The sequence below is a fragment of the Xenia sp. Carnegie-2017 genome, unplaced genomic scaffold, assembly GCF_021976095.1.
Source record: "Xenia sp. Carnegie-2017 unplaced genomic scaffold, XeniaSp_v1 HiC_scaffold_20, whole genome shotgun sequence".
Taxonomy (NCBI): Eukaryota; Metazoa; Cnidaria; class Anthozoa; order Malacalcyonacea; family Xeniidae; genus Xenia; species Xenia sp. Carnegie-2017.
This window is the reverse complement of record NW_025813483.1, coordinates 16646-43377: the sequence shown is the minus strand read 5'-3', so window position 1 is coordinate 43377 and position 26732 is coordinate 16646. Positions and strand designations below refer to the sequence as shown.

General features: G+C 35.2%; 2 protein-coding genes and 2 long non-coding RNA genes across 5 annotated transcripts; 1 reads left to right on the top strand and 3 right to left on the bottom strand.

Annotated features, from left to right (window-relative positions):
- Positions 1–1644: 1644 nt before the first annotated feature.
- Positions 1645–4508, bottom strand: LOC124442785. The gene is made up of 3 exons (XR_006947356.1): positions 4310–4508; positions 3100–3191; positions 1645–1927 (listed from the first exon to the last, which is right to left on the bottom strand). It is a non-coding gene; the product is annotated as an uncharacterized LOC124442785 (long non-coding RNA).
- Positions 4509–6797: 2289 nt separating this feature from the next.
- LOC124442319 (recQ-mediated genome instability protein 1-like) lies at positions 6798–12537 on the top strand. 2 transcript variants are annotated; one of them, XR_006947213.1, is made up of 7 exons: positions 6798–7096; positions 7993–8118; positions 9145–9252; positions 9784–9897; positions 10592–10728; positions 11164–11524; positions 11660–12537. XR_006947213.1 is itself a non-coding variant. In XM_046992814.1 (6 exons), exons 1-6 carry the CDS (start codon positions 6968–6970, stop codon positions 11465–11467), a joined length of 918 nt encoding a protein of 305 aa, XP_046848770.1. In that variant the 5' UTR covers positions 6798–6967; the 3' UTR covers positions 11468–11618. The 2 variants fall into 2 exon arrangements, 1 of the variants encoding a protein (XP_046848770.1); XM_046992814.1 differs by lacking the exon at positions 11660–12537 and having other exon boundaries at positions 11164–11618.
- On the bottom strand, positions 9598–10116 carry LOC124442320. The gene is made up of 2 exons (XR_006947214.1): positions 9920–10116; positions 9598–9856 (listed from the first exon to the last, which is right to left on the bottom strand). It is a non-coding gene; the product is annotated as an uncharacterized LOC124442320 (long non-coding RNA).
- Positions 12538–22667: 10130 nt separating the features above from the next.
- On the bottom strand, positions 22668–26660 carry LOC124443116 (HIV Tat-specific factor 1 homolog; the record flags this gene model as incomplete). The annotated part of the gene is given in 13 exon segments (XM_046993646.1): positions 22668–23091; positions 23160–23225; positions 23567–23628; positions 23631–23655; positions 23733–23823; positions 24034–24125; positions 24216–24290; positions 24373–24446; positions 25512–25592; positions 25679–25726; positions 25839–25896; positions 25971–26102; positions 26556–26660. Coding segments are annotated over 13 exon segments (1071 nt in total), but the record flags the coding sequence as incomplete, so codon positions are not given.
- Between the last annotated feature and the right edge of the window lie 72 nt (positions 26661–26732).

Genomic DNA, 26732 nt, shown 5'->3' with positions numbered 1-26732 from the left:
CAGTGCTTTGCGTGACAGGTGTCACTAACGCCTAAATTTTTAGCCAGCACCTGCTGTATGACATAGATTAGATGAAAATACCTCAAGATAATATATAAAACATAAAAATGTTTTTACCAGTAATAATGCTTGTGTATTTCGAATAAATACAGCTCAAATGAAAATGCAATTTCGACAGAAACCACTTGAAGAAGCACACGTTAGGTTTGGTTACCGAAACCAATCAACCGGTGACGCTTGCTTTAAAATTATATGTTGTACTTTGAAAATCACATGAATCACTTTGATAGGAACATGACTGGTGAACATGGAAACCTTTTTGTAAATATTTAGTAACGTAAGATTTAAAGTCTTAAGCCTAGTTTTCACTAGGGACATAAGCATAACGACAAACAAAGAGAAAAAAAAAATACAAAAGAAGGCAATGAAGCGACTGACACAAGCATCGCTTACACATAAGAACAGCAACTTGACATAAATAAGGCAGAAGAGAAACAAATTGAAAAGAAAATCCTTTTTCTTTTATTTCATCCAATGTCTGGAGAATAGGCTAGGCTTTGTTTTATCGCTTGTGCTTATCTCGCTAATGAAAACTAGGCTTAACAAACAATTGCTAAGTGCGTTAGCAATCTGCACGGTATCCCAAACAAACTACTCGTCATTGAAATCACCCTACATAATTTTTACGATTCAACAATAATTGCTCCCCAAGAAGCCGTATACGTGGTTAAAAACAACAATGCGTGAAGTTTCTTCTGATAACGTTAACGTCTTTTGGGAGTCAGTTACTGCCAAATCATGCAAATTTTAAATGTCTGCTGCTAAATTCAATTTTTATGATGCCCTGGAGCTGCTGAAGTGGCTAACGAATAGAAGATCAAGAAAATCATACATAAAAAATTTATTTAGAAATCACTATGAAAATAGCAAGCCATTTTAATATCTCTATACCAAATGTAGAATACTGGTCTTCTCTATAGATTTTGTAAACAAAGACAAAGAAATCGTGATTTCTTAATATTTTTGTTCTTTTTTCAGCTTTTTCTGTACTATAATTTTTTTCCTTATGTTCATGAGAGAATAAACAAACTTTGTAATTTGGTGGAAATGTTAAGTTGCTTTAACATAAAAAAGGTGCGCAGCGCGCACACGTTGTTGGGCTTACAAAAACAAGGTCACAAAGGTCACATGGTCACTTGGATTTGAATTTCGAACAAATGACATGCTCATGCACGTGACTCATAACTTCATTATGATATGTTATAGCTTTTCGTTGTGTAAAGACACTGTTGTATATGTTATACATGTCACAATCATGTCACAATTTGACCGTATTTAGTATTTAAATAGATAAGGCTAGAGGAAATGGGAATTATAGTCCATGAGGTTAATGCTATCCTTGCAAACTAATGGGAGCACTTAGACGCTGTCTACATGAAGAGAATTTTTCCAACTAGGTAGGTTAAAGTGTAGGTGATCATCACTTACTATCAAGAGGTATCCTAAGGTAAGTAGGTGGGTAAATTGAAGGTGACCATCACACAATAACAACTTTTATCAAGAGGTATTCTAACTAGATGGGTTTTTATGTGTGACAAACTATCTTTGATGTTTAACTCTTCAAAATAAACTGCCTGAAAATGATCAAAGTTCTTGAATTAATGATTCTATCAATTCTTTTTAGTGCGTATTTCACAGTACACGTTTGTAAATTAGAAAAAGTTGTGTAAATAAATCAATGAAAAAATCTTGTATCTTTCAACACAAGTTCATCATGCAATTGCACAGCAATTTGATGCACCACGACAGCTGCCACATCTATACAACACTGGCAATATAAAAGGACAATCTGATGGAAAACAATGTCCATAGATATTGTTATCAATGTCGCACATACAGTCTGGCTCCCAACCCTCATGATTTGTTTCTAAAGAAGAGAAAAGCAAAAATAATTTTTGTAATGGATGACGGTAAATTTGTGCCAAAATTTCTCCACCACGTGGCTGTGCAAATTAGTGCTGTATATTTTGATATACTACACACGTGGTTAACCCCCCATCTAGACCCTGTTCCTGTTGATCATAAACACATGCGAAAAGACATTGTCACAAGAAATTATTCCTAAGCAACAGGAGTACGATTTTGTTCCAGTGGACTGACTTACTGTTTTGCTCACAATATGTCATTAAGTTTACTTTGCATGAAAACATTTTTGAACAACATATGCAGCCAGGACCTTAGCTACAAGATTTAATGATAGGGGAGGGGAGTTATTCATATATTAAATTATGCCGGATTGATTCCTTTTAAAAGTGCTTTAGCTTTCTAAAGAAATCAGTTGGGCACAATTAAATAAATTTGAAAACCCCCCTCGATCCCCGTTCCAATTAATTTCCTAACAACTATCCTCAAAATTCTGTGTACTTTGACGCTCAACAAAATTAAAGAGACAAAGCCTTCATCAACAAATTCGATAAAATGTCGATAAAATATTGACAAATTACATCTTTTAGGGATAGATATATGTAAAAATTGCACCTCGGCTTTGTCTGTTAAAAATTAAGTTGTCAAATACTCATAAAGTTTAACCATTGAAATCCAAACAAAATGGCGCTGAACATGGCAGTGCTTAAAAAATTTTCTAAGGCACCATTATCTTACGCGTACACATCGCACATTTCTACTTTAAAAACGTGATTATGGCACAAATATAGAAAACAACGAGCTCTAACAGACGTTTCAAATCGCTTGCAAAGCTCACATTTGTTGACATTCCACTGGTTTAGACTATTGTCAAAGAAACAGATGTAGGTGTTATGGCAATCCTTTAATAAATGCATTAGAAACACTTTTCCTACGTTAGTTTCGTTTATATGTCTTTGTTAAAAGTGGTCAAAAGTACGTTAAGTTAGTTTTTGATTATTTGTACTGTTGTACATCCAGTCCGAAAATAAAGATCAATAATATGGAAATAGCCTGGTCGCTCGATCGTTCAACTGTTTTATACTTTTTGCAGTATAACATATTGGTTATACTGACTACATTCTACTCACAAATATTAAAACAAAGTTTCTTTGCGAGTAAAGATAAAGACAATACCTTTTTCATAAAACGTCATGTTGTTAGGGAAAAGTTTTCTAGCATCAACAGCAACGGCAAACAAGATCAAAATCAATAAAACTGCCTTCATCCTGTAAAACATAAATCATTATATAGGAAGTAGTGTGACGTTAAGATAACGTCAGACTTATAACTTAGCTTTATCATGCTGACTCATTTTTATTATATAGTTACATTCTACTTTTAGTTACATTACGTCATGTATTGTAAATAGCAATGATGCCATAATTATAAAAAGGACATTACGTTATACTTTGTAATTAGCTTCCAGACAATATATAAGCAGTGGACAGCTAAAGCGAGAACGATTGTACTTTGGTGAATAAGTGGTAAACTGATTTTACATTGGCGACGAGGATTAAAGAGCGCCTGTTAAATAAATGGTTATAATGCTCCTATATATACATGATTATAATACTCCTATACATACAATATAATGCTCCTATTCATACAATATATCCATGTATGTGTAGTGGCATGATAACCAAATATATATTATTTTACATATAAAAAATATATTGCTTATAGACAAGAAGTCATTATGTGCGAATTATTAATCATTAAGAGGCTTTTTAATTGACGATGGAATTTAAGTAACAACTCCAACTGATCACATGAGACCCATACGGCATGCACGTGTATAATGGCCTGACGTCATTCAACAATGATTTTTTGCCTTTTCTTTAATAAGATTTTGTAATAACACGTCATAATCTCATGACAGGATTGCATGATAAGAACAAAGGGGTAGACAGTTGAAACAGAGGTGCATAATGTAGGTCTGTGATAACAAAAAGTTAGTAAGGTTAGGCATTAAATTAAGAGCACCCCTAATTCAAGACATTCGTTAATAAACTTTCTTGCTATTTCAGGAACGAAACACTTGTATAGATATAATATATAAATCTTCAAGTTTATCCATCACATTCTGTGCATGTGATTGATCTGTGCATGCAATTAATTGTTTTAAACTAGAATTTATTGTAAAAACGTACAATAGACACAGCATTACAAAATGATTTCATGACTAAAACCAAATGTTAAGTATTTCATTCTTGTGGTATAAAATACCTCTTTGCAGCTATCTTTCTCACATTTTACAAATTGGGAAACATTTGTGAGTGGCATTTTAAATATCTTCTCTGTTAGACATATATGTATAGACTGTGAAATTTCATGTAGGATTTACCTTTCTTTTTCTTACTTTTCTGTAACAAATAAAGAAACAACAGAATATCTTGGTATTCTAACTTCTTTTCTTTGTTCCTCTTTCTTTTTTTATAGCTTAATTATGAATAATTGATAGCATGAAACTTATACAAAATGGCGCGTTTGTTCCTTTGAGATCAATTGACCTTGTTTTGCAATGACTTGTCTTATCTTGTCTTAAACGTTTTTTATATGATGTTAAAGTCTCATGACATTGCAGGATTGTATTACAAAAACAAACTCGTTATAAAGTATAATTTGGCTAAAAAGCAGTTTCGTGAACGCTGAGCTCCTGAGCTGAACTTCTTGCAGTATTTTGATACTATATAAGCTATATGTGAGCCTTATTTATACCCATGTTGTATGTAATGAAAATAGGTTTTTTCAAAGTGAAATTTACGCATATTTAATAAAATTATACAGCAGGGTCTTAACCAGGCCGGCTAATAGTCGAAATATAAATATTAGATATTTATGTAAATGTTTATATGTAAATATTTGATTACAACTGGACTCATAAAGATGACTGGAGGGGAAGAATCGATAGAGGATATAATCTCAATAGATATAAACAGTAAAGACATTATAATGACTGATTGTATTCAATAAAATAGATCATTTTTACAAAATCTATCTGATAGTGAGAATTGACATTTTTCATGGCCATTAAGGCACTTTACTTTCGGAGTTTTAGCTAGGATTATAAACTGGCCATCCAAAACACTTAAGTAGGTGTTGTTGCATACTTTTTGCAGGCATCTTGTAGTCATGACTTGTGATGTGTTGCGTTACTATACAATGCACATTTCAGGCATGAAATTAGTAAAACCAAATGCACATTGCAAAGCAATATAATTAGAAATATTTTTAACAACTGACAGTACACAACCCGAGCAAAAAAGAACCACATATTCATATGCTTCAGTATTTAAAAGTGTTAAACTAAGATTCATAATAATATAAAAAATAAATACTGCCCCAGTTCATTTACTGATATTAACTAAGAACTTGAACAAGTGATGCTTTAAAATAAATATTGTGTTTTCATGTTAAACACATTAAAACATCCTAGGATAAACTTTAGAGATGAGCAAATTAACAAGGATGTAAGTAAAATATTCCCACAAACCAATTAAGGCTATCGTATAAATTATAGTTATACACATTCAGAAAAGGTTTTTATAAGTTGCTAGAATGGCTGCCTGGCTAAAAGTCTGTTTACTCGGGTAATCTTTACAAATAAATTAGGCTTCATATTTAAATGGGAAATATTTTAGGTCTATTATGTACATTTTTAAACATGTTCCTTTATACAATTATTGATAAGCAATTGCATTTAAGGGTAAAACGTTCATATAGAAACCGTTTTTAAAACCTACGATGCAAAATAACGAGTTCATAAACATTGTTGCCAATGAAGTGCCAAGCAGGAAACGGATTCTCAAAATAAATATTAGAGCCCAACAAATAATTTTGAACATAGTTATAAACAATTAGGTTTTATGAAATTTATTAAAATAGTGACGTTTCGTCTTGACTCAAGACATCTTCAGACTAATCGGAAGTTAACAATCCGCACTCAATTTAATCGTTTCTACAACGCTGCTTTCCCTCTTTTCAATGTCAGATTCGTCTTTCGTAACCCCACACGAATCTCTTCATTTTTTCCCGTTAAGGATAAAATTCCCAAGTCTCTGAGATCTGGTGTTGTTTATTTATACACGTTTCGATGCTGTTCCGCATCGTATGTGGGTCAAACCACACGCCACTAACACACCAGAATCTCGGAACACTTGGGGATCTCTCCTTTGACTGGAAAACGCTATACTAACCCATTATTGTCAAGTATTCTTTCTCATAGTAACTCCTCCTACCACCCTGCTTCGCCAGACAATTTTAAAATCATCTCATCCTGCTCCAACACATTTGACCTCATGATCCACGAAAGTCTCCTCATCTCCAAACTAAAACCTTCACTTAACATCCAAGGCAGCTCCATCCTTCTTAAGCTTTTCTAGTCTCAACACCTCACCCTAACAATACATCACAACACACTTACACATTCACAGTAATCTGATACCTCAAACTATGTAAATAGCTCTATATACATCTATAATTCTTGTTAACTTCCTTATTAGTCTGAAGATTTCTTGAGTCAAGACGAAACGTTACTATTTTAATAAATTTCACAAAACCAATTTGTGAAATTGTTTATGACTATGTTCAAAATTATTTGTTGGGCTCTAATATTTATTTTGAGAGTTCATAAACAATTTTGTTTGGGAATAAAAGGCAAAACGACAATTTCCTCTTTGAGAAATTCACGGAAGTCAACAATACAATCTCACCCATTGAAGTAAATATATCATGTATTTACTTCTATGATCCTCACCATTGAGGGAGTGGTATAAAGAAGTGGAGGTAGGTAGCAACAAGAGGTCTGGGAACTATTGTCAATTTGTAAACAATTTGAAAACAATAATGAATGATGGTTTTTGTTTGACAACTTAACTTTCTTACTACTCCAGCTAGTAAGCAATGCAAAACCTTCTACTTTTCCACATAAAGAGCTAAATGCAAGATATTGTTTTCACCATCTTATCGTGTGAAATCATTTAAGTGTAATTGTTCCACAGTGATGGCCGACGAAGAACGAATTAAGGAATGGGCAGAATGGTTGAAAGTTAAGTCTGTGTTTGTAGATCTGGAATGGCTGGAAGCTTGTGTTAGATGGATATTGTCGCGTGAGTCTATAAACTCCGAAATGGTAAGTGTTCTTGTGAAATGTTAGTGTTCATTTTTAAGTTGTATGACTATAATTTAGAGCGGGAAACTTTGCAAATTTGAAATCGTTAACTTTCGTCGTACAGCAGTATCACCTTTATAGAATAGTGCTTATCTCCATCAAACAGAAGTAAAATAAATAAATACTAACAGTGCTTAAATTTGAATGGTTCAAAGAGCAGGCTGTTTTGTATGCTCGAAGAAATTTTAACATTTCCGTATGGAAAATTTAAATCTCAGACAGAGAATTCCTACTTGTAAATGCACAAAAGGCCCTGGTGATTTTGGTTTAACTTATGTATTTGACAATCTTTGGTCAGGGTTGCCTTCCTAAAGATGTTCAGAAATTGAAATTTTCGAGTAACTTGTGCATAATTTTTACAAATTCACCATGTACAATATATTTCTATGTCTTTCACCTCTTTAATTGAGGATAAAGTTTTGTGTGCACAGTGCAAGTCATTTCACAGGGCGATCAGAATTTACTATGATTGAAAGATTGTGAAAATACTAGTATCTTTATATGACTTTGTTAGAAGAAAATGTTGGAGAAAAGTGAAGCATGTTAAATTTTCTAAATAATTTCAATTAATCTTGTGAGGAAGGATTAAGCCCACCAAGGCCTCTCTCCTCACTTCAGATAAGCCTGTTCTTGCACGCATGGAATAATTTGTAGAATGTCACAACAATAGTAACTTTAGTAGTTGTTTTTGGTTTTTGAAAATCATTTGTTGTTGAGGGGGGAGACAAATAACTTCTACATACGCATGGTCTTCGGAAATGTCATAAACTATATTACAATGTGTGTCAGTAGTAAAGAATTTTAGATAAATATGTATTATCTTAGATATTTCTACATGATTGCTTGTTCTACTTTAGGAACTAAAAAATGCCATTTATGAACAATGGTTAATGTCTGATTTAATGGAAAGTGGGAGCAGTACTTTACCACAGTCTGTGGCAAGTATTCCTAAGATGCTGACAAGGTCAACAATTGTACTTCAGGTTGTAACACATTATAAAGTTATTATGAACTTGGTATTTTGTAGCATTCTAAATCAAAGAACATAGATATTTGGCCAGTGCACCAGTGCCATGTAGCCTTGTGGGTGCTTACACAAAATGGCCACTTGAAGAGTTGCGCCAATTTTTGCATAAAACAAGGGTAAATAGTTGGAATGTTATTAAACAAAAAGAATGATAGCACAGCGCTATAGCCAACAACTACAAACAATAACAACCTTATCTAACAACATTTGAGAAATTAACCTTCCACTCCTCTTCCTTGTAAACCAGACAAGTCTACTCTAAAGCAGAGAGCCATATACGCTACAAGTCTCTGGCTTGTGACTGGTATAGCAGAGTTAAAAGGTGAAAGGTTTATCATAGATTAATCAACTGAATATTCCTGCTCATTTTTGTTTAGAAGTATGCTAAACAGTTCATACAGACAAAGCTCGAATTCCATATTAAATAAACAGTAACATAATCAGGTGTTAATGTTAGACAATACATCATTGCCCTTCAGTGAAAGCATTCAGTTGATTAATCTATGATAAACCTTTCACCTTTTAAATCTGCTATATCGGTCACAAGCCAGGGACTTGTAGCATATAAGGCTCTCTGCTTTTGAATAGACTTGTCTCGTTTACAAGGAAGAGGAGTGGAAGGTTAATTTCTCAAATATTGTTAGAGTCGGTTGTTATTGTTTGTAGTTGTTGGTTAAAGCATTATGCTATCATTCTTTTTGTTTTGCATAAAACAAAAGCATATTTTACACTATTGTAACGATGATAATTTGTAAACAAAGGTAAACATATTTTCATATTTGTTGCATTGCTTAGAAAAGCTGCTTATTTACAAAAGTGTATACATATGATATATTTCTGTTATAAAAATGGCTTTTCTTTTATGCCTACATGGTGGCAAAGATAACACTTTTTTACTATTTTAAACAGCCTTCTTCAAAGAATATATTTTCAGTTTCAGTAAACTATGTGTTTGCCAAAAACTGACCATTCTTCTTTGCAGGTGAATTCAATTGTAAATATTGCTGAATCAGCATATAGTCAATTAAAGAAACTAAAAAATGAAGACAATGATCTTGATGACAATGTTAACAAGAATAAGACACAAGTGGTAAGATATTTTTTTGAAGATTAAATTTGAACATCAGGAGTTCTTCATTTACTTTTAAAAGAATATGAAATTATATTTAATTTAATTAAAGTAGTTTAATCTTGTCAACAAAATGATATAATTACTGACAAATTCTTGAATGTCTATTGGAAAGTGAAGTATTCCAAAAAGTGTTAGTTATAAGGAACATGTTTCCAATGGTGTAGCCGTCCTGTGAATTGTACAACATTTTCATCATTCATTTCTTTAGAAAATTTATTGCTTCGCAGTAAATGAACATAAAAATTTACATATCAAGACAAAATATGCAGGATGGTTACTAATACCAAGTGGAGTACATTTGGATATATTGCACGATAATTTATTCAAACTGCTTGGAAAATTTCAATTCAACATTTTCATGCAATCTGGTTACATACTATTTTATCATGTGTCATATTTTCCTTCCAACGACGTTCTTGTTGATGTTAATGGACACAACACAAAGGTTGAGTAAGAAAATAAAATTGTTTTATTTTTATCATTTGACAGTCGCCATCCAGTCGTATGTTAAAGTTAGATTTAACGGATGGTCATCAGTTTATTGAGGGTATGGAAGTTTCACCTATAAAGAAGTTAAGTTCTGATACTTTACCAGGAACCAAGGTATGGATTTCAGTTATTTTACCTGTAAAGAAGTTAAGCATTGAAACCAAGGTTTGTTTGTGTTTACGTAAGCTCTTTGATGAATACTTCTGACGTATAGAATGTACCGTCCAACTGCTCTGCAGGAGTAAAAATTTCCCCCAAACTCTCTCTACTACAGAATGAAGGCTGACGTTTGTACGAAGCGTTAAAAGCTCTGTTCACTATATCGCTATTCTTTCTACAATGAAACTGTGTATCTAGTTCCAGTTCTTTTCTGCGTTTTTTCGGCACCATGCTATGAAAAGAGGTTACGCAGTAACCAAGGTTAATATCATAGGAACGGTGCGCGCACTGGTAACGAGTATCAAATATCGCATGCTACATGCACAGACATAGCATCGGGCCGTCATTATCGACAGTTTGCGGTAGAGTACAGAATGAATATGTTTTCATTTTCTCCCACCAAACTTGATTCGGTGTGATAAGGTGTAGTCGGGAGGGGGTTAAGAATGAATGATTGGGATCACTTAGGAGCCTGAACTCCAAGTTAGTTTAATGCGAACCGGCCGCAAATCCCCTGTCTGCACCTCACCTTCCACAGACAGTACATTTAGTGACGACAGATATTAAATCAAGATATAAGAATGAAAATATCATCAAATGTAGGTTTTATAAAGTATTTGTATGTAACCAATGTGTACATTTTGTTCAGATCTTGATTAAACCTAATACTCTATGTCGATCTGGCATGTTGTTTTTGACTGGGAATAACATTGAGATATTGGGAGGTCATGTTCCATGGTTTTTGGAAGAAAAATCTAGAATGAATATGCTTAACAAACTTGTTATGTAAGTGAAATATCTGTTTATTAGACTTCAATGGTACAATCTTGAAATTTTATTTCTCAAAACCTGTCTCTCAGTTCAAGACTTCGTCATATTACAATATATAGGGAACAAATAGTTGAGCCTTTATTTTTAATTTTTTTACATCGTTTATCTACGTAAGTACGCGATTAAGATAATAGCAGCCAGTTAACTGTATTTTCTTAAGAGTTCTGTGATAGCTTAACGCATCTTGATAGCTTATTTTAAGCCATGAATGAACCAATCACATTTCACATACACAGCACCTGTACTAAACGCATTATATGCGAATGTTATGTCAAGTAATAGGTAGACATTGTAAATTAGAGCTTTGAAAAGACGTCTGTGCAACTTCTCATAAATGTAGAGTACTTAGGAGTGTATAGCATGTACTACTACTGATGTTGATTCTTATAGGAAAACCAAGAACTCTACTACTAACGATGATGAATTATCTGGTGAACAACATGAAAGCAATTTCCAAGTGGAAACATCCAACAACAGTTCTGGTGATAATTTTGAGGTTGACAAATGGCTGGATGATAACGAAGATGAAAATCTGTTGGTGAATCTTGAAGATGACTTTGAAAATCAATCTGTTCCAACGGTTGTAATACTAGATGACGACATTCCACATGATGTAGTCATAGAAAAGGAGTTTGAAATTGATGATGATATTCCTAACGATGTTCTAAATGACCTGGATGGTTATGAATGTTAGTTTGATGATCTGGTAACAATGGAGATCATTTGAAGAGAAGTGGAATCATGGACAGCGGTATGTTAATGAAGATTTTTATAAAAAATTTTTGTACATTTTCATGTTGACGAGGATGTATTGAATCTCTCAAAAAAAATTAATGTTCAATACAGCTGCCTTGTTACTGGCCTTTTTTGATTATTTAAATTTTAGTTTTAGGTAAAGTTGGGCGGTATTGAAATGTTGGGAACATTTACAGCACCTTAACATACCACAGTATACCAATATATAACGTTTAGATCTTGTATGGAAATGTGTGATCTACTGAAACTGCTGTTTTTACTCAATAATCCAAGGCAAATTCAATATTATTTTATTAACGATCATTATTTCCGTAAGATTCAAATTATGTCATGTTTTACAGAGACAGTAACGTTTCCAACTAGCAACAGCTACGTATTAATCATACAACTAGCTACTTCTGATTTTGTCAGCTCAAGATGCGATTTTGCAAAACACTACTTCAGCTATGCTGTAAAAATGCACTATCTGTTTTGATTGGTAAACCTTTTCAGTTTAAACTCAAAGAAAAACTAGTGAAAGCCATAGTACCTTTATTATGTTAGGTTATTTACGAAATCAAAACCATTTCTGAAATTCACATGTTTTACTCAAAAAGTTCCATGAACTGTACATTATTTATCAAAAAGAGGTTATACATTGTATTGTAATATTTAGGGTAATATTATAATAAAAAAGATGTCAGCAAATGATTCAGCCATTATGTACTCAACAATCAAGGCAGGCTGCCAGTTAAATACTACATGAAGCAGTAAAGAAGCCTTCAGTCATTATCTCTTCAAGGTCAAGATTTTATGGCATACAATTCTACATATGTACTGACTAAACATACACGTTTAGTGAATACTAATTCATAATGTCAGTAAGTATGAATCAATCAACATTTCTCAATTTACCTGACAGTAAAACTACTGTTAGGTTCCTAAACATCAAGTTAATGTTGATAACTAGCTGCTATTTTTAATCCTCCCAAGATGAATAGATGAAAACAACTGAATTTAACAACTGAATCAAATGTTTGTAGCATTTACTCCTTCCTTAATTCCTTCCTCAAAGTTCTTACATATTTTGAATTTCATTTTGTCCTCTAATCTTCATCCTCGTCCTGCCAATCGTCATCGTCATCATCCCATTCAGATCCTGTTTCGCTCTCAGAGTCTGAGTATTCCACAGCAATACGTCGCTGAAGTATAGACGCAACATCCATACCAACATTTTGTTGTTCCTTCTTCTCCGTTTCCCCTTGAACTTTCCTCAACTTCATCCCTGTGCGGATTGCCTCAAGCAAGTCAGTGAGCATCAAGTTTCTTTGGTTCTGGAGGAGGAGCAGTCATTCCACCTTCCACAGGAGGTGGTGGTGTTGGTAATGGTGGGGGTGGTGGTGCTACTGGACTGTTCATACCAGGGAAGGCTGGTGGAGGCGGAGGTGGTGGCATATCTGATGACATATTAGGGGGAATAATTGATGGTGGTGGAGGTGGTAGAGGTAAATTAGGATCTATTTGACTAGGTACAGGAGGTGGTGGTGGGGTTTGGTGGTTGGTTTTGGTTTTGATGTAGTACCTCGTCTGGAAGATCCTGTTCCTCTTCTTTCATCATATTTGATGAACTCGTGGGTATTTAAATTAACAGACCCATTTTGTACTGGTGGTTTGATGTCATCTTGCAGAGGGAACACTATCCTCCACCGAGTATTTTGATTGAGAGAACTCCTTATCCTGACCATCATACACCTTCTTTCTTAGATGTTTCACCTTACCTGAGATTGCTTTCTGACCACCTCGATGTTGCCTCTGTAAGAGCAATCAACAAAGATATAATATTATTCTTTGTTTGAATTTTAATGAAGGATGATTTCATTGCCTTCTAGTGACATGATGGATTGAAATTGAACAAAAATTTAATGATTTATCAAACATAGTGTACTGGGGCAATTCCACGAATATGTCAACCTCAGGGTTGAAAAAATTTTTTCCTGATATGTTGAAAATAATGATGTCACAACTTCATATAATAATTGTGCCATTTGGTGCAGGACATTTTTTTCTGCTGGCTGCATGTCACATGACTGGATACCATTTTGAAAGTTAGTGGTCAGCCATGTGGTCAGTACCCCCAAATTGAAAAGGAGATTTAAAGACTTGTACTGCTGAAGGAAACTGCCAAAAAGTAAGTTTAAGTGCATTCTTAGTAAGAGCAAATCTTTGTTTTTTATTTTTGGGAAAAAATTGTACTTTGGTTTGATCACAAACTTTGTTAGCCTATTTCATGCTACTCAGAGCTTTGTTACGTCAGTTACCAAGAAAGTGATAAAAGATGTGCTGTTTTTAGAAAAGCTCAAAGAAAAATGATACCCCCTGTGTTCTTAGCATATGGGGAGATGGGAAAGGCAACATGCAAAGAACTTTATTTGAGCTTCATATTTAACAGTTTTTATGGTAACTGATGTAACAGTTATGGCATGTGACATACAGTAACTGACGTAACATATCCAGGTAAATGATGGCACAGTCTGAAGTTTGTGATGTATTTTTATGTAGAAACCTGGATGCTCTGAATTGATACTGTATTGATAGTTTCATTATATTAACGTGGTTTGAATAAAAAAATAATGAAATCTTTTCATTGCTTGGCCTGACCAAACTCATAATTTTTCAACCTGTTTCTGTTTGATTTCAGTTTCACTGATGTTGGATCTTTAATGATGAATTATGTGAATGTATCTTGAAGCTCAACCAAACTTTAGATAAATGCCTTATGTCAACAATTTTTCAATTCTTTTTTCAGAATGCCGAAGTCCGCAGCAGAGAAAATGAGAGACTACGGGCTCTGTATGAGTGATGCTAAACGTCAGCAGATGAGGAAACAAAGAGCAACAAAGAACACGCAGAGCTCAATGGACTGAGAAAAGAAGAATTCAAGAAAATGAAAGGAGCAAGGAAAGAGTAAAAATCAAGACAAGCCAAGGCCTCCAACTTGAACAGCAACCAGGACAGAGCCCTAGCAAATGAGTACACTGCTTTTGGTAGCAGGCAATCTCTAGCAAAGGCAATAAAAAGGTGCCAGTTCTCTCCGGAGCCCAAGGAAAGAAAGCAGTAGTCAAGAAACTGTCAGACACCTTTGTTAAACAAATTGAGAAGGGCAACAACGCACGCAGAAGTTGATAAGATCGTGGAAGAGTTTTTTTAAAGTGACACTGTTGCAAGGCAGCTTCCTGGGAGAAAGGACTTTGTAACTGTGAAGAAAGATGGACAAAAAGTTCGTGTGCAGAAGAAGATCTTACTGTCAACTGTCATGGAGACATACCAGAAGTTCAAGGCTGAATATCCTGAAGTGAAAGTAGGCAAATCAAAGTTTGCCAGTCTTCGTCCACCACACGTTCTTCCTGTCTCTGAGAAGGATCATTCTGTGTGTTGTTGTTCCTACCACGAAAATTTTGAGATGCTGGTGGAGGGTCTCAAGCAAACAATTCCTGGACTTCCAAACCCTGAAGGGCTGATTCAGATGTGTTTGCAGTTCCCCAAATTGAGCTGCCACTTGGGTGAAATGAATTGTGCAAAGCCGTCACAAAGCGGAATCTTTTTCCAGACTGTGACCTCTCAAGCTCTTGTTGTTACATTCAATGGAAAAAAAAAAAATCCAAGTTCAGAACACTCTGGAAGGAACAAAAGCAGAGTTCTTTGGGCAACTTTTGTACCATGAGGCGCCACTGTTTCATTTCAAAGATACAGCTGAGCCAAATCAAAGCTTTGAAGGAAAATCTAGGAAGCTATTCTGCACACTGACTTTTCAGAGAACTTCCAGATAAAGCAACAGGATGAAATAATGGCAGCACACTGGGTCTCAAACAGTGTCACCATTTATACAGCAGTGATGAATACAGAAAATGGTGCAGCATCATTTGCTGTTATCAGTGATGCACTCCAACATGACAAATTCTCAGTAGTAGCATTCAACAGAGCCATCTTAGCTTCCGGACCAGCAGATATTGAAACCCTCCACATTTTTACAGATGGTGCTGGCAGTCAGTTCAAAACAGGTTCACTCTCTATCCACCTTGAAAGATCCAAAACTGATTTTACAGCAAACTGAAAAATGTGGACTGGAGCTTTTTTGGTACAGCACATGGGAAAGGGCCTGTGGATGGTGTAGGTGGGACAGTGAAAAGAGCAGTGTGGCGAAGAATGCTTCAGAGACAGGTACTAGTCAACACTGCCAAGGATTTTGCTAATGTTGCAGAGAGGGCATGTCCAAACATTAAAGTGATCTTCATTCCCAAGGAGGATGTTGAAGAACTCGAAAAGGAATTTCAAGAGATTTGGGACAAGTATGAACCAAAAAACATTCCAAACATCAGAAATGCACATTTTTTTCGAAGAAATTCAGTCAATGCGTTGGAAAAGTCTATCATAACTCCCTACTTTCAGGAGTTCCAGGAGAGCATTGTGTTTGAAAAGGTTGTGATCTTCAACAAGTCAACAGCCACAAACCATCAGTCAAGCAGCAGCAAGGCCAGCTCAGACACATTAGAGTGGGACCTATTCAACCTGAAACTTCACTGTGGACTACATTGATAGGTTCTACATTGGCCAATTGCAATGACAAAACCTGGATTTTGGAGCATGAAATTCCTTCATCAGGCATCCCTTGCAGGAGAGGCACTTTTCAACTGGGCCAGCAGGATGACTTTGATGTTGTGCACAAGAGCTCAATTTTTTTGGGCCAGTCACACTGGATGGTGTCCTCAAAGACTTTAAAATTTCTGAATATATGGACATTGATGCTGCCTTCAAGAACATGAAGGCAAAAAGAAGAGCCTGATGAATTATACATATCTATATGCTCCTGTTATGCGTGCACAATATGTTCTATCTGCAGTTCATTTTTTCTTTTTCACCATTTCTTTTTCATGTCAGTTTAAATGAAATCATCTAAATTTGTCTTATAAGGATTGTTTGATTGCTTGTCATTTGAAAGTTGAATTGCTCATAAGAGATTTGGAATGAGTTGCTTCTTTGCAAAAATCAATTTTCCTAGTCAAAATACCTTTGAATTTAGACAGTGTTACGCCAGTTACCAACCATAAGTTACCAAATGTTTGCTTCATCTGTTACGCTTCTACTTGACAGATCAAGGTAAACTGGCAGGTGTGTACTTTGACATGCAATTGAAAAGCACACAATAAACTGAATCAAACAAATGACACACTTCACAGATTTTTTCACTTATAGCCCAAGTGTTGATATGTACATGTTTGTCCAAGTTACGCCAGTTACCAGTCTTATCCGCCAAAGTTGAATACAAATAAGATGGTATAGGATGCCTTATCCTCTATCATGATGCATAAGTTGGAGTTCTTCTGCATCAAAACCCGGCACAGTGATTTATTTGCTGCAAATGTTACGCCTGTTACCCATGGAATTGCCCACTGCCTACCTTTTTCTTCTTTGGCTCTTTATTCATTTCCTCTCGCCATAGTTCAAGAAGTAAGTTGGATCAGTGTAAAATTTGAGTGCATCCTTTCCATTCCCATCAAAGCCTCCAAGAAGCAACTAAGCGTACAATTTCCTGACTAAGTTCTTCATCAGCCAGATGTCCGGTTCAGCTGCACTAACAGTTCGGTCAAAACTCTCTGTAAAGACAAACATAAAACCGTTAAAATTGCTATATATATATATATATATATAATGTATGTGGTGGTGAGAAATCAAAACTACAGATTCATCCCGACTACAGTCATCTCCGACTTTACATGATTTTCTCAACACCACTACACATATTTACGCCTGCTCTAGGGCATCAAGCACTGTTTTTTAACGGAGAATCATCAAACATAAACTTCCTATATAAAAAATGTATATATGTTCTAGCATAAGCCATTTCTATTAACCTTTGGTTTTTGTGCCAAAGCTTGGGTGAATATTCATATGTTCCGAGAATTGTGCCCATTGTAAGTGATCATGTTTTGGTAGTACGGAAAAGGTCAAATTAATAGAGATGAAAAAATACATAAAAAATTAATGAGTTTCATCACCCTCAAAAGGCCATTTTTGGGTGGGAAACATGCTACATTTGATACAAACCAAATAAACAAGCTCGCTTCAAAACAATGGATGACTCTTCAAGCAAAATGTGAAAATAACACATTGCACACAGTTGATGCTAACTGTGAAACCTCAAAGATATAAATAGGCCCTCTAATGAACTGTTAAGGCAGGTTTGAATCGGGTGAAACAAAGTTATTTGATTGCAAATTGATAGCTTTATTTATTTTTTCCCCAGCTTTTAATTTCCCATACAACTATGTACAGTTATCAAAACTTCAAGAATCATATATTCATAATGTTGCCTACTACTCTGCCAACAAACATTCCTTTGTATACACAAATGTTCACCACCTTCACTTGCATTGATAAAACAGGCTTGATCAATAAAGATGCAAAAACATGTTGGTCTGTTTTAGCTATTTTCAATTTTTTCAGAATGAAATTCTTACAGGATAAAAATGAAATTAAAGGGAGAACCCATTCTGAGGTTAATTAAAATGACAATAGTTCATTTTAAGTAAAAGATAATACATTTTTGACCTTTGCCCAAGGATGTTCTTTTAATAATGAAATTTCACAATAGTCCATAGACTTTAAGACAGAGTCATACGTTTTAATGTTTATTCAGGTCAAATTAGTGTTGATACATGTTGATTAATAGCTTGATTTACAGATGTGATTATATTCTTCTTTTTTAGATAAGTAAATCATGTTTTTTAGCAATCTATTTTCCACGCAGAAATGAAATTGACTGTTTGCGCGATAAAACTCAAAATACTATCGACATTTGAAGTATTTGTTTGTTCAATAAGTATGCATCGAATTTGAATAGTAAAGCGTTTGTCATGCATTAAATTATACATTTTCGCAACATTTAATCATGCACTAATTGGTGAATAATTTGTAAGGAATTTGTTCGATTCCACTAGAAAATATTACCGTAAAAATCTCAATCCCCATTGCTTAATCGTAAATTTCCTCTGAAGTTAGTTATTTTAAAATGACAAATGATGACAGGGGAAAGATCAATCGCAACGGCTTAAACATAGTCAATCATGTGTAATAAACAAATTCATCTTTTCCCCCGAAACGGTAAAATTCCCAAAAATTTATACAACTATTGCTACAACAATACATACTTTCTTCAACGTTAGAGTCGAGTTGAGTGACTTTTTCAGCAAGTCCCGATATCCTTCCCTGTAAGGATGTCGCTCGCATCTGTATACTTTTCGCTTCGTGTAAAATCTCGTCGAAAACATCTTCGGAATACTTTGCTAAACTGCTTATCTGTCTTATAATGCCCGATAACGTGCTCACAGATACACATTCAAACTCATTAACTAGTCCTTTCTCAAGTTTTACCCGGCTGACGTAGACAGGTTGTATTTTGTTTTCACTAAAGGCATTATGTTTTATAAAATCGCTATCAGCAACACGGATTCTCTTCAGAACATGGCATCATACACGTCTTGCTGTATAATTTAAAAACTGCGGTAAATCACAACATTTTGCCGTATTTACGCGGGCGACAGACACGTCCTTTCCACAACTAGACACATTCTACTAGTCAGTGGTCACTTAATGATCCCACAATGCTTTGTGGCATTGGGAACACTTTGCCGCCGCGTCTTTGCATACCATTGTGCATGCAAACTTCATTATGCACTTCTAGCGTGATTTTTCTTTCACGCACCTTGAAATTTGCCTCGAAACTTCAAACATTTGCGCTCAGTTATAATATTATGCATTTAAATAGCTCTGTGTTAATGGTTATTTTGAAACATGCTATTAATAATTGATACATAATTTAACAACAACACCAATGAAGGTAATAAATACAATGATATTATGCCGACCAGCCGAAATATTTAACATCAAAACAATGGTGTGCTCTAACGTGATTGGCTAAACTTAGTAACTCATACAAAACATGAGATTTTAGCAAATTTAGGGGATGTAACATTTATCATGTGCTGTTTTAGCAATTTTATGATTCAAATGTTAAATTAGAAATTTGACGTTTTGTTTATCAATGTCATTCTAAAAAAAACCGTTTTATACGATTGTTGTTGTTTTTCTCATATCAGATGCAAATGTTTGCAATTTAGGTACATTTAAGTTAAAAATGGCATTTTTTTCGTTCGTGTTTATACGATTTAAAGCTACAGATCATTTATAGGTCAAACAAACGAAAAACCTTTCTTTCCAGATTAGTGATGTTGATATTTTTTAATCGACATGCAGCAGTTTGGCAAACCTTCTCAACATTAAAACACCTAAGAAATGAGATTTCAACTTTGTTGATTTTTCAACACAAAACAAATAATGCGCTCTATTATGTAAACGGTCGTTATTCATATTTCCAAAACTGACAAGCGGTAATGCGGTTTGGATCAATATCACTCGAAACTCGAAAGTGAAGTGCTAAACAGCACATGCCAGCAATATACTTTTTGTTTTCTTTGTCTTGTCTAAAGCAGGAGCGTAGCCAGCCCGCAAGTTTGGTCGTGCTATGTAAATTTTTCTGTGTTCACTCACTGTAAAAACAATAGATTTCTAAAGAAATGAATAATGATAATGGTCTTAAATTTACATAGCACGACCAAATTAGCGGGCTGGCTACGCCACTGGTCTAAAGTATACCGCACTAGACTTCGTTCCATAAACGGTACTAAAGATATTGTCTTTTAGACTTAACTAAACATAAAATTATAACTAAACTCGTTAAATTTTCATGTTTTCACGAGAGTTGTCAATGCGCCGCGCCATTGAGGAAGGGATATAGAGGTTGATGCTCCCCTACCAGTGCGAGCAGTTTGACGTCTCTTGATAGAGAGTTTCATTAGATTTTTGGTGAAGCAATTTTATGTCGTGAAAAGTTTCTCTTGTAGAAAAACGTCACTACAACTATGGCGTTTAGACATTATCTTACGATATGCACTACAATTCAGAGCTTATCACTCAACTATGTCTAAGACATTTCAATACAATTTTAAGTATGTGCATCGTTGCTTTTTACTAAAGGAGTTGTTTTAATCAACGATGTTTATGGGTGGAATAGTAAACTCTGTAGCTATGCGATGAAAAGTGTATAGATCTTCCATGGCTTGCGACATGCTTGTGCCTCACTCCTGTGATTCTTGGTAAGAAAAGTTGAACATCAGGTTCAATCAGAAGTGAATTGTTGATTAAATCCACGGCCAACAGTAGGACAATATACCTCGATCAATTTATCGCCTTGAACATAGGCGGAGTAAACCGGGGCCTGGAATCGTCTCTGTTTACGTATCTCAGACTTGAAACGTGATAGTTTTGACCAAAGAGTGCTCCTCTTCTACCCAAGTTCATCGATTGATATAACGGACTGGGAACTACTCCGGCCGTTGCGTTTAGGTGGACGCGGGCATCTTTTGTCAAGTGTGTGCGGTTAGGCATAAGCGAAGTGACCGTTGGTTTTTTCCTAGCTTTCCTTTTTGAGACTCCTAAAAATAAGTTCACCATCTTTCGTTGATGAAGTGATTATCAAATATATACCTTAAAGCGCTGAGAAGCGGATTTTAGGCCGCAAGAAATGAATGTCTTATCTACAAAATGCGAGGGTTTCGAAATCGACCGAAAGAGATACGTTTGCTTTTCCTTTTCTGGCGTGGACATGATGTTTTATTTTCAAACTTATATTTCTGTTTTGTATATGTTCAAAATAGATGTCAGTGTTTAAAAATCTTATAAACGCCAAACACTACCTTTAAAACAAAACAATTGACTATAACTTTCATTCCATGATCAAAAAAGTTTCATTTTCATAACGTAAATACAATCATCTTTCTAAAACGATTGACTATTCCATGATTCAATTGAAAGCTCTGTCTGGTCTTTGTGCTACATGCCTAGGGCTTAATGCAACAGGCTCACGAAGCAATTGAAACATAAGAAAAACGAATGAAGTTTAAAAATCATTCGAGGCAGAAATCCACATGTTTGATATTGTACACTTGTGTTCGTCTGTACTTGCGGGATAACGAAAATTCAAGTAATAGGCTGTTATGAATTGTCAAATCTTTATCAGTCGGTTAATGGTGCTCAGTTGATGCATCATGGAACTGTGGAAATAACACAATACCTGACTTTCCTCTTATGCAGTTGTCACTCATGTCTGACCTCGTTGCTTTCACCTTCGGCAAATCTTCACTTCTGAATGATACCTAAAAATGGTTGACGATAATTGATGATTTGCTGGTAGTATTTCTCACTTTTAATGTTTTGTCGTTTTGATGTCCAACTCCTGTTCAGTAATGTGTAATATAGAACTTTACTTGCTACACAATCGGCAATCGATTTTAAAATTGTCCTGATTCAAGTTCTATCGGAATGAATGCCCGATAAAATGAGATGCACTTTGGCGAATCAAACTATTAACGCTCCCGTGGGAATTAAATGGCCATTTTCTGGATCACTTTACTCTTTAAAATGAATGAAACTGTTGTGGTCACAGCTCCGTCACAGTTGTCAAAGACTCACAGCTCAACTCCGGTTTCAATCACTTCAATCATATGCACGTTGGGCAGTTGACTGACATTTGATATGCAAATTATTACTTCCTAACCTTTGACTTGTGGCGCCTCGGAGCACAATTTGTTTGATCAAATTTCGTGCTCTTTCAAACGTTCTAGCGCTGTTCTTTGTTGTCAGAGATAGTTACCGAGTGGACATGGAATTTGGAAAGATTAGTTAAACGATTTTGATGCGATGGATGATAAATTATATGGATTGAAATTTCATTGCCGCGTTTTTCTCTATGTCTTGAAGATTTTTCTTTACACTCCGAAATCAGTGGAGTATGAAATGATTTTGAGGGATTGAAAAGAGTCATTTCGGCGATTATTGTCAGAACTTTTCCAAATGGCCCTTTACCGATTCCAATGGAGATTTTTTTGGTGGTACTTGTCAGCTATAGTTTTTACTTAAATTTGGGTAGAATACAATGAAAATGCTCAAGTAAATTTTTTGGTTAGTAAATATTAGATCTTTCTTTTTGCCTATATCAAATTTATCCAATTTGATTCCTACATCATTCTAGGGATGTAATTCTAACGTACACTCTTTTAACAATTCTTTCATTATTGCATCAAAAGACATTAACTTTATCTATGTACACAAAAGGAATAATGAGCACAATATGTAGCTATACAATCCGTTTGGTGCTTGCAGATATAAGCGAAACGTTCATTTCGTCGTCCTCGTTCCCCTAGTGAAAAATTCTTTTCGAGTTCTCATAAATATCCGTGATGAAACGCATTTCTTTGACATTCAACACTTTGGCGAAAATCAGTCCGAACATTTTATAACAAAGCGCAATTAATTAGCGTCTTGTTCTTCACCCTTTCTTTCCAAATATTCTTCCCACTTTTTAAGCCTTTCCTCTTTTTCTTCCTCGGTTTCTTCAACGTCGTATTTCGTCACACCATCCCATTTCTGAGCAACGAGCCTTCGCCCAGAAAACCATCGGCCATTCATTTCCTTATGAAAGAAAAACTGATAAAATTCTCCGATCCAAAACATTTCAAGGGAATTTTTCTGAATCCTACCTTTACGCAGGTTTCTGCAGGCTCCATTTCGGCAAACCCAACAGACACGACACCATCCTCGTGTCTCTAAAACAACAACGTCAATTTCTTTAATTTCAATGCCTTGTTTCCTTTTAAAATTAATAAATAAAACCATTTTCCGTGTTGATACACATTTAATCCAAAACTATAGCAAATGAGTGTTGATTGTTTGTTAAATGAACATTTTTTCATGATAACAAAAACTACATAGTAGAAAGTTAGTTTCAAAAGTTTTTCATTATTGACATAGTAAATTCTCCATACTTTTAAATTTGAAAAGCTATGGAGCTACGGAAAATTCTTGCGGCTGCGTTTTATGAAGAAGTATTTTGACCAATCGACGTGTAGTATTAATGAATTTTATAGTAAAGAGAATTTATACTCACATCAAAAACAATAACTTTTCGAACAACACCGTACTTCTCGCATTCTTTCCTTGTGTCGTTTTAAGATCCATTATCAAACCTGGGTCTTTCTGTCGTGAAAAAATTTCACACAAATTTTACTTTAGATGAAAACGAAGGTTTGCGCCAGTCTTTTTGAAAAACTCACTTCCATATCTTTGGGATCAAACATATTCTTTATAACCACAATTCTGTCAAGTTTTGACACTTTTTCCTCGCGCTCAACCCAGTCGAGCAACCTTGAAAATTAGAATTATATTTTTGGACATTGAACAGCTTATCAAAGCATTTAAATGGGCGAATGACTTTTCGTTAACTTGCCACTCAAGCGACTTACAAACAACAAAAGTTTTTAAAGGCGGCTTGAAAATAGCGTTTCATTTCCGCCGTGTTCCAGCCATGTCGTTTTCAAACAAGTACATAAATTTTCATGTTTAAATTAAACTTACTTATCTTGACCCTTTCCTTTCTTATTCTTCTTTTTCTTCTTTCTTTTAGGTTTCAAAGACGGATCGAACTTTCCTTTCATTTCGAAATGTGCCTTTACAATAAAACAGGTATGATGATAATTACACACACAATAACGCAACAAAAATATCACTCAGAGGGAAAACATTTGTTGAAATTTTACCTTTTCAACCTTTATGGTTCTTCCTTTGAAGTTGGATTCATCCAAAAGTTTGATGGCTAAATCTACACTTTCGACCTGTTTTTGAAAGAAACCATTAAAATGTGAAGTCGATCAGAAATAAAATGTATTAAGGAATTGGATGTGCAAGGAGACGGACCTTAAGATAACAGCATCTTCCGTCACCTTTCAGATTACCCTCACTGTCACGATACAGTTTTATCTTTGGTTTTCCTAAAAATTTTGCAAACGCCTCATAAGGCTTGGCAAACCTAACTAAATAGTTACATGTTTGTAGACGTAGATCGTCCAGGTTTGTATAGTCCTGAGAAGGACTGTTTTTGTTGTTGTTGACTGACGTTTCGACAACCTTAGCGGTAGTCATCGTCAGAGTCAAAATGAATGAGTGTTTTGACTCTGAAGATGACTACTGCTAAGGTTGTCGAAACGTCAGTCAAAAACAACAAAAACAGTCCTTCTCAAGACTATACCAACCTGGACGATCTACATTTACAAACATGTAACGATACTCCCGGGTTCAAACCATTTACTTTACTAACTAAATAGTCCCAGCTAACGGTGGTTAAGGTTGGTCCAGTAGGACTTGTACGTATGATAGGAATAGGACAAAATCATCAGCCCAGATTTCTATAGCACTGGTTATCCCCAGATTTCAATACCTCTGGTCACTTCCAGATTTCTGTACCCCTATATCCTTAATCATGGCCAGATTTTTACACCCCTAGTCACCCCCAGATTTCTATACCCCTAGCCACCCTACATTTCTATACCCCTAGTCACCCCATTTCTATACCTAGTCACCCCAGATTTTCTAACCCCTAGCCACCCCACATTCTACACCCCTAGCCACCCCCCATTTCTATACCCCTAGTCACCCCCCCTTTCTATACCCATAGTCACCACCACATTTCTATACCCCTGTTACTTCCACATTTCTATACCCATGGTTATCCCCAGATTTCTATACCTCTAGTTATCCCAAATTTTCTCTTGCCTTTCACCCCATCTTTCTATACCCATGACCACCCCAGATTTCTATCATCCACCCAGGGACCTCCCAAGATTTCTATGCCCTAGTCACCCCAGATTTCATACCCTCTGGTTACTTCCACATTTTATATCCCTAGTTACTTTCTGGCATCCCCCAGGGTACCTCCTCCCCGGGTTTTAAACCCTGGTTAGCAAATACATATGATGCTAAATGTTAAACAATGTCCCTTCTGAAAACTATGATTCTTATGTGTACTAAACACTTTATGCAACAACAGTAACATTTACTGGTGTCAGAATCTTCCATGATGATGCCAAACTTGCTCATGAGTTCGACAAACTCTTCCTCGGTGGTATCTTCATGCAAACCTAAAATTCCCAATGTTCATAATCAAATAACACAAAGCTAAAGAACATCTTTAATTATAAACTGTGTGTCTATCTTTAATCTTTACCCGAAACATAAACATTAGTGTTTTTGGTTTCGTCCATTTCAAACCATGCTGTAGCAAGAAATGAAAATAAACGTTTGTGAATCCTCAATGAAATTTTTAATCTTTAAAACGTAAAATGTCATGATAAAAATATTAAAAACATTTGTTTTGAAGTTCACACCTGGAGGTTCCTTCCCTTTTCTTTTCTGTCCAATGTTTGAGATCAGTTCATCTTGAGGCTTAAAGATATTATTAAGATTGAAAAAGACCATAAGAACTGCAACCCTAATCTGGTACATTTTTGATAAACAACCTTATTGATATTGGTAATAGTGCTTCCCATTGTTGGTTGTGCTTCTGTTTTGACCTCGTCTTTGTTACAGCTTGTTTCGTTTTGTGTAAACCCATAGTTCATTTGATAGGCCGCAATAAAATCTTCATCAATCTAGGGAAACAAAGTTTTGAGTTGTGGTTGTACATAATCACTGAACTGAATGAGGTTAAAATTAACATAAAGCATGAATTTTGTTCAGTTAACTCTATGGTTGAAAGAACCATGACCAGCCGACAATTTAAAGGAGTGTAATATAAAACAAATTCCGAAGAAGAAAGACATCTTGAGATTGCAAAATATGAATCAAAACAAGACGAGAAGAAAACTGTAAATTTTCGACTTTATTTCAAAGTCATCCTCAGACAAAATGATCATTCTATAGTTGAGTTACTTGGTTTCACTAATGGCAATGCCAAAGGGAGAGATAGGTCAACCGAGCTACAGACCGCCACCCAGAATTATGATTCCTATTAACTTTAGATTATTGGTCACCTGTGTGTAATTAGGTAATTTTACAATATTAAAGAACTATATTAGATTGTATTTTTTGCAGAAACTAATAACCTTAGGAAACCATGCTCGTTTATTTTCATCCCATTCATACTGAGTTCCGTCGTTGGGATCGGTGTATACCCTGGATCCGCCTTCACTTTTCCCATTATTTTCGATTCATCTCTTCCTCTTTCGTAGTTTGTAATGCCGCGGATTGCTGTTTTAGTTCATCTATTCTCTTTCGATTCT

Bases quoted from the DNA above. Each gene is read 5' to 3' on its own strand.
- LOC124442319 (XM_046992814.1), top strand. From the start codon at position 6,968: ATGGCCGACGAAGAACGAATTAAGGAATGGGCAGAATGGTTGAAAGTT. The intron at 7,097-7,992 runs GTAAGTGTTCTT...GTTCTACTTTAG, and splicing joins AGTCTATAAACTCCGAAATG to GAACTAAAAAATGCCATTTA. The intron at 9,253-9,783 runs GTAAGATATTTT...ATCATTTGACAG, and splicing joins ACAAGAATAAGACACAAGTG to TCGCCATCCAGTCGTATGTT.